The sequence below is a fragment of the Drosophila elegans genome, unplaced genomic scaffold (assembly GCF_018152505.1).
Source record: "Drosophila elegans isolate 14027-0461.03 unplaced genomic scaffold, ASM1815250v1 contig_814, whole genome shotgun sequence".
Lineage (NCBI taxonomy): Eukaryota > Metazoa > Arthropoda > Insecta > Diptera > Drosophilidae > Drosophila > Drosophila elegans.
Window position 1 is genome coordinate 10,386,231 of NW_024546167.1, and position 7,964 is coordinate 10,394,194.

At 43.9% G+C, this 7,964-nt stretch overlaps 2 protein-coding genes across 3 annotated transcripts in view; one reads left to right on the top strand and one right to left on the bottom strand.

The window, feature by feature from the left end:
- Positions 1–4,460, top strand: part of LOC108138865 (mucin-5AC) — a 137,465-nt gene extending 133,005 nt beyond the window's left edge. Inside the window, 5 exon segments of the mRNA XM_041710622.1 lie at positions 37–588; positions 713–913; positions 1,355–2,045; positions 2,445–2,729; positions 2,732–4,460. Of these exon segments, the coding sequence (XP_041566556.1) occupies positions 37–588; positions 713–913; positions 1,355–2,045; positions 2,445–2,729; positions 2,732–2,892 (1,890 nt within the window). The 3' untranslated portion in view covers positions 2,893–4,460.
- Positions 4,461–4,857: 397 nt separating this feature from the next.
- On the bottom strand, positions 4,858–7,775 carry LOC108138669 (mucin-2). 2 transcript variants are annotated; one of them, XM_041710611.1, is made up of 3 exons: positions 7,753–7,775; positions 7,106–7,698; positions 4,858–6,997 (listed from the first exon to the last, which is right to left on the bottom strand). In XM_041710611.1, the coding sequence occupies exons 1-3, from the start codon at positions 7,753–7,755 to the stop codon at positions 4,975–4,977; spliced, it is 2,619 nt and encodes an 872-aa protein (XP_041566545.1). In that variant the 5' UTR covers positions 7,756–7,775; the 3' UTR covers positions 4,858–4,974. The 2 variants fall into 2 exon arrangements, with proteins under 2 accessions (XP_041566545.1, XP_017116500.2); XM_017261011.2 differs by having other exon boundaries at positions 4,858–7,698.
- Positions 7,776–7,964: the final 189 nt, after the last annotated feature.

Below are 7,964 nucleotides of genomic sequence, written 5' to 3' on the forward strand. Positions count from 1 at the left end.
ACATTATGCTCATATGTGGCTTATTTTTCTTTGCAGGAAACAATTCCGGCAACACCGGTGGTGAGCACCGACTCTTCCAGCGTGGTTGGTGTTGGGGGCGTCGCCGGAGGAGGGGGCGTGGCTGGCGCTGGAGGTGGCGGCAGCGGAGTGGGTGGCACCGGCGGACTCCTGGGAGAGGTGGTCAGTGGACTGGGCGGCGGCCTGGTCAGCGAATCGGATGCGTATGCCGGCCTGATGAAGGACGCCGACAAGCTCAAGCTGATGCTGCTGGCCTGGAACTACCAGAATTCGACGGCGGTCCGCAACGGGACCGAGGGTCCGGACTTGAGCGTGGTGGGCGGTCTGTGGGCGCAGTACCAGAACGCCCTGGCCCAGAACGCGGCTGCGGCGGCGGCGGCCAGTGGCAAGATGGACAGCTCGTTGTCGCCGGTTCCACGGCAGGATGCCCACTCGCCCATGGAGACGCAGGACGAGACGAACTCGTCGGGCCAAAAGGAGGAGGACGAGGTCTCCGAGGACGACTCCGACGACAAGCTGGACGAGAAGCTGGCCACCACACACGATCCCGAGCGGCTCAAGGCCTTCAATGTGAGTAAAGCGTGAGCTGTGAGTTAAGCGGCGAATGTAAAGCCAAGCGTTGCCAAAGATTCGCCAGACATCTGGTTACGGTCTCATATATGGGCTTACTATAATGAACCTTCGCCTCTTTCAGATGTTCGTGCGACTGTTTGTCGATGAGAATCTCGATCGCATCATACCCATCTCGAAGCAGCCCAAGGAGAAGATCCAGGCCATAATCGACTCTTGTGCCCGGCAGTTTCCCGAGTTCAGCGACCGATCCCGCAAACGCATCCGCACCTATCTCAAGTCGTGCCGTCGCAACAAGAAGACCCGCGATGGATGGGAAAATACGGTGAGTTAAATGTTAAGAATTATATTTTTTTAAGCTATGATTAAACGGAAATTTTAAAAAAAAAAATAATTTTGCAACCACATTGTTAACCTATAAATGAACACCTTTGTTCAGGAATTCACAACAATTTTTCGTTAGCATTACTTGTCTCCCGTGACAATAACATATTTTTTCATTGGAATTACGTTTGCATTATTTTTTTTCTAATGGTAATGAAAATTGTGTTTATTAGCATTCCTTTTTTTATTTTTAACAAAATAAGTTATGTATTATAAAAGTTGTTTGTTACTCACAACTCTGTCCTTCTGGAATGATTTCAATGCACCAAAGCGCAAAGAAAAAGTAGGACCCTAAAATTTGTTTAGAAACTTTGGACTGCCTAGTTTACATACCTGAAATTTGCACTAACCCAACCACTGGGCTTTTGTCCTACTTTTGCAGACCCGACCCACGCCCGCCCATCTGACGTCCGTGCAGGCGGAGCAAATCCTGGCCATCGCCTGCGAGAACGAGTCGATGAACGCCAAGCGGATGCGCATCGGCCTGGAGCCCATTACGCATGCAGTTCCCGCTCCTGGAAGTGCTGTGGCCGCAGCAGCAGCGGCAGCGGCGGCCGCAGCGGTGGTGGCTGCCACCAGTTCGGGCGCCGGCGGCACCAGCACCACTTCCGCCGGCAATGCCACTGTGACCTGCGGCGTGGGCGATGCCGCCGGCCTGACCAGCGTGGCGGCCGCCGCTCTGCCCTTCGTCAGCGCCGTCGGCTTTGCCCGCTCCACGCCCAACTCGGAGCACGCTGACGTGCTGCCCTTTGGCGCAGCGGGCACTGTGGGCGGCAGCGGGGGCGGTGGTGCCGCCGGCGGGGGCGGGGGCGGCATGAGCTCGGCGCGCAGCTCTCCCCTGGCTCTCAGCTCGAATGCCAGTGTGAGCGGCGGCGCCAGCGTCACCGGATTGACCCTGGCCAATGGAGCAGGTGCCTCCAACGGAGCCGGGCTCCCGGCCAGCAGTCCCTACACCACGGACTTCAGCTCCCCCTCGACGGCCTCACCTTTTGTGGCTGCGGCTGCGGCCGTTGCCGCCGGCCGGGCTCCCAGCTATCCGGGCTATTTTCCCGGAGTAGCTGGCCTAGGAAATGGTGAGTAAAATTATTTCGAAAAACAACCAATTTTAGGTGTGGTCGCTGTCGGAAACTGGTTTACCTAGGCAGAAAATATGGTTTCTTATTTATCTTATCTTAGAAAGTGTAAGACTATGATGGCACTAGCTTACAAAATTAAATCGACAATAAATCATTAGATGTCTTGAAACTATTGCAAAGAAAATTAGAGAAATTTAATAAGACATTTTTTTTAACTTAGCATTTGTATGCCCAGGTTTAATTTTTTGTTTAATATTCGAATCCATTTGAAGCGGACTACAATACTAAAAAAAATGCTGAGTTTTATTTATATTTTAATATAAATCGTTAATTTCCAGTTTAATTTAAAGTATATTTGAGAAATTATTTAAATTCTATTGTTGCTTCTAATTCTAGTTACGCCCACCGATCTCTCGATGAAGCCGACCAGCCTGTCCGGCGGCAACATGGTCAGCAACAACAACAGCAACAGCTCCGTGGCCGGCAACATCAATTCGCAGCTGAGTGCCGCCAATTTGGCCAGCCTGAGCAATGCGAACAACAACAACGCACTGGTGACCGCCACCCAGCAGCTGCAGCAGCTCCAGCAGCAACAACAGCAGCAGCAACAGCAGCAGCAGCAACAGCAGCAGCAGCAACAACAGCAGCAACAGCAACAACTCCTGGTGGCCGGTGGTGGGGGATGGACGGCCAGTCTGTCCGAGCGCCGCCCATTCTGCCGCACAAGCTGAGCGCCAACGAGGTGACCGCCGCCCGGCAGGTGATATCCGCTTACCGCGAAAGCGCGGCATTCCTGCTCCGTACCGCCGATCAGGTGGAGCAGCTGCTCGTCCAGCAGCAGTAGGCGTGACGTGGGGCGAGGCCCGAGCGGGGTTGTTCCTATTTTAAATTAAATTTAAAATGAATTACACACACTCCAGAAAACGGAAACAGAAACAGAAACAAAAACAGAATCGAAACACACAAGCCAAAACTAAGCGAAAATAGTCAAAACCATATAGCGCAAAACAGAAACGAATTAAAACTGGCTCACAGGATGCAAGGCAGAACCATATGTAGCTAAAGAAGTTCGTTCAAACAAAACATTTTAAGTGTTTTTTCCTCCAACTACGTACAGCATATTTAAAAATAGAACTTATCGATAAACAAAAACCAAAACCAAAAGAAATATTGCAAATATCACAACAGTAAAATAGTAGAGCTGCCTAAGTTAGCTGACTTGGTTCTAAACTAAATTCCATGTAAACTTCACAATGTCGGTTTCCATAGGCATAACAAAAATATCCACTGTAAGGATGGTTTCAATGGATTCCCTCAAATTTGTTCTTCTATTTCTCTTCAAACTTATTCCTTCGAAATGATCAACACTAGATACCATTCAGAAAGCACGGCGGCTCTAATAAAAACAAAAAACCAAGCAGCAGTTCAACGTACTACAGTGTCTACTAAAAGTATACCTACAATAGCCATACACAAACACTCGCATTGATTTTGTTTCAACTTTTTATTATCGCATATTTTTGGGCTCTCGTCACTAGGAGAGCCGCAGATTCCGGGCCCGTTTTTAAAGTGCGCGATTTGTTAAAACAAATTTAAATATAATAAATAAGTTGAAGTATTGTTGTAAATTTTAAGCAAATGGAAAAAAGGAAAAAACTAAAAAAAAATCGTAAAACTATGAGAAAACACAGGGTGATACTTTGAAAAATTATTACAATGCATAAGCTAAAAAATTATAAAAGAAAATGTAAAAAAAATTTATGGAAACGAAGTAAGGCATAGATGTTGGTAAATGTGTATTTAACGTTTAGAAATTACATTTGTATACTGTTTCCAGGATTTATTGTTCTTGTTTGCTATCAATTGAGTTTTATATCTTATTTCCTTTTTATTAAGTGTATATAATTTTCAAGTTTTTATACTGAGACATTTTAAATTCAACTGTTGCTTTTGACTCACATTCGATTATTAAATAGATACGGAATAAAATATTTAAATACAAAATAGCCATTCATGTTTTTTGCAAATATAAATGTGCATGTAAAAATAAGAAAACACTTACACGAAAACACATAGAAACACATGGAACATCGGTATGTATGAGTGTGCAGAACGAAATGGAGAACCGCTAAGCAAGCAAATTATAGAATTTAATTATATAAATTAATTGATAAAATTATTTAACCACAAATAATTATTGACTAAACCTAAATAAATACTCCAAACGAACTTGATAAGCGGCTTGCAAGGCAGGAGAAATATTTATACGGAATACTTAAATATAATGTAATGTGTGGCATTTGCATTGAAGAGTAAACTAATTAAACTAACACGAGGGCAACACAAGTGAAACAAGACATTTTAAAACTCGAATTAATAAAGAATTTATGAGAATTATATGTACATTAAAAATTGGGAGTTTTTTCTTTGGGTTAAACAAGGTTAACTTATTATTTTAAATTCTAACTTCTTGTCTATGCACGACGTTTTTAATTTGAATTCAAGATTTGAATAGCGGTGCCACAAAATATGCCCATCGTCTGCATTTCGCTCATTTACCCATACCGCCTTTTAAAAGTGGCAACAAAAACCAATAATTTTTCGACCAACTCAAAATGGCTGGGAAATACGTGCTAGCGCCCTCTGCCGTGTGTTTGCTACACTACGAACTGGCTCCATCTGTGCGTTGTATTTCTTTTTACAAAGTCCAGCTGCTCGTCGTTAGATGTCGCCCAAAAATATTTTGCTCTACAAAATTTCGGTTGCGAAAAAATTAATAAAAAGTGAGAAAATGTACCACTTTTTAAAGTTATAGTTACTAAAGATTTTTTTTTTTTTATTATTTGACATTGTTTGACAAATCGAAATATAAAAACAGTTGTTGCAGAATTGGAGTCCTCAACTATCAGTTGAAGAATATGTTATGTTATTTTCCAAACAAATTTCCGAAAGGAAGAGGAAGCCCTGGTGGGGGGCGAGGAAATGCAGGAATCGGGGGTGGAAGCGGAATGGGTAATATAGCAATCACACTAGAATCAGTTTCAGGCAACGCTCCAAGAAAGGGAAATGGTGGCAAAGGTATCGGAGGTGGAAGTGGAAAGGCTGGGGGCCCATATACTTCTTGGTGATAATGATGATGGTGGTGGGCTTGAGAGTTTGTGGTAGCGCTAGTGGTCGTTGTTAATTCCTTGGTGGTTGTGGATGCAATTGTGGTTGTTGGAGCTAAAGTTGTCGTTGTAGTTTCCTCAGTGGTTGTAGAAGTGCTAGTGGTCGTTGGAACTATAGTTGTCGTTGTAGTTTCCTCAGTGCTTGTAGAAGTACTTGTGGTTGTTGGAGCTAAAGTTGTCGTTGTAGTTCCCTGAGTGGTTGTAGAAGTGCTTGTGGTTGTTGGAGCTAAAGTTGTTGTTGTAGTCTCCTCAGTGGTTGTAGAAGTGCTTGTGGTTGTCGGAGCTAAAGTTGTCGTTGTAGTTTCCTCAGTGGTTGTAGAAGTACTTGTGGTTGTTGGAGCTATAGTTGTCGTTGTAGTTTCCTCAGTGGTTGTAGAAGTGCTTGTGGTTGTTGGAACTATAGTTGTCGTTGTAGTTTCCTCAGTGGTTGTAGAAGTGCTTGTGGATGTTGGAACTATAGTTGTCGTTGTAGTTTCCTCAGTGGTTGTAGAAGCACTTGTGGTTGCTGGAGCTAAAGTTGTCGTTGTAGTTTCCTCAGTGGTTGTAGAAGTGCTTGTAGTTGTTGGAGCTAAGGTTGTCGTTGTAGTTCCCTGAGTGGTTGTAGAAGTGCTTGTGGTTGTTGGAGCAAAAGTTGTTGTTGTAGTCTCCTCAGCGGTTGTAGAAGTGCTTGTGGTTGTCGGAGCTATAGTTGTCGTTGATATTTCTTCAGTGGTTGTGGGAGCTAAGGTAGTTGTCGTTACTTCTTTGGTGGTCGTCGGAGCGATTGTAGTTGATGTTGTGGTTGTTGTTGGGGCAGTGGTAGTAGTAGGTTGTGTTGTTGTCCTACATCTGGGCAAATCCGGAAATAGTATACAAATAATTGATTCAGTTGAAGTGCTTGTGGTTGTTGGCGCTAAAGTTGTCGTTGTAGTTTCCGTATTGGTTGTAGAAGAAGTTGTGGTTGTTGGAGCTAAAGTTGTCGTTGTAGTTTCCTCAGTGCTTGAGGTTGTTGGAGCTAAAGTTGTCGTTGTAGTTTCCTCAGTGCTTGTAGAAGTACTTGTGGTTGTTGGAGCTAAAGTTGTCGTTGTAGTTCCCTCAGTGGTTGTAGAAGTGCTTGTGGTTGTTGGAGCTAAAGCTGTCGTTGAAGTTTCCTCAGTGGTTGTAGAAGTGCTTGAGGTTGTTGGAACTATAGTTGTCGTTGTAGTTTCCAATGTGGTTGTAGAAGTGCTTGTGGTTGTTGGAGCTATAGTTGTCGTTGATATTTCTTTGGTGGTTGTGGGAGCTAAGGTGGTTGTCGTTACTGTATTGGTGGTCGTCGGGGCGATTGAAGTTGATGTTGTGATAGTTGTTGAGGCACTGGTAGTTGTAGGTTGTGTTGTTGTTCTACATATTGGCAATTCCGGAAAAAGTATACATATTATTGATTCAGTTGAAGTGCTTATGGTTGTTGGAGCTAAAGTTGTCGTTGTAGTTCCCTCAGTGGTTGTAGAAGTGCTTGTGGTTGTTGGAGCTATAGTTGTCGTTGTAGTTTCCAATGTGGTTGTAGAAGTGCTTGTGGTTGTTGGAGCTATAGTTGTCGTTGATATTTCTTTGGTGGTTGTGGGAGCTAAGGTGGTTGTCGTTACTGTATTGGTGGTCGTCGGGGCGATTGAAGTTGATGTTGTGATAGTTGTTGAGGCACTGGTAGTTGTAGGTTGTGTTGTTGTTCTACATATTGGCAATTCCGGAAAAAGTATACATATTATTGATTCAGTTGAAGTGCTTATGGTTGTTGGAGCTAAAGTTGTCGTTGTAGTTCCCTCAGTGGTTGTAGAAGTACTTGTTGGAGCTAAAGTTGTTGTTGTAGGTTCCTCAGTGGTTGTAAAAGTGCTTGTGGTTGTTGGAGCTAAAGTTGTCGTTGTAGTTTCCAATGTGGTTGTAGAAGTGCTTGTGGTTGTTGGAGCTATAGTTGTCGTTGATATTTCTTTGGTGGTTGTGGGAGCTAAGGTGGTTGTCGTTACTGTATTGGTGGTCGTCGGGGCGATTGAAGTTGATGTTGTGATAGTTGTTGAGGCACTGGTAGTTGTAGGTTGTGTTGTTGTTCTACATATTGGCAATTCCGGAAAAAGTATACATATTATTGATTCAGTTGAAGTGCTTATGGTTGTTGGAGCTAAAGTTGTCGTTGTAGTTCCCTCAGTGGTTGTAGAAGTGCTTGTGGTTGTTGGAGCTATAGTTGTCGTTGATATTTTTTCAGTGGTTGTGGGTGCTAAGGTGGTTGTCGTTAATTCTTCGGTGGTCGGCGGAGCGATTGTGGTTGACGTAGTGGTTGTTCTTGTGGTTGCTGTTGAGGCTGTGGTAGTAGTAGCTTGTGTTGTTGTCCGACATATTGGTAATTCCGGAAAAAGTATACATGTTATTGATTCAGTTGTAGTTGAAACTGTAACAGGTGTTGTGCTTTGAGCTGCAGAAAAGGTTATTGTAAGTGCAGCCCACATGCCAAGAGCCAATAAGTATCGGCTGATCTAAAATAATTAAAATACTGAGCAAATATGTACACACAGCGAAGTCATTCTTACCATCTTGAGCTCTTTTTGTGCACTGAAACGTTGAGTTCCGGGTGAACTATTTATGTAGAAACTGGTATTCATTTTACTTTGTTGGGGCTTCGATAGCCTAATGGCAGTTCATCCACCCTTGTCAAATGCAAGCAATTAGTAATATCAGTGCAGAGAGGAATGTCAAACGATAACACCATCGTTCTCTGGTAGACACTCAAATGGAAATGGAC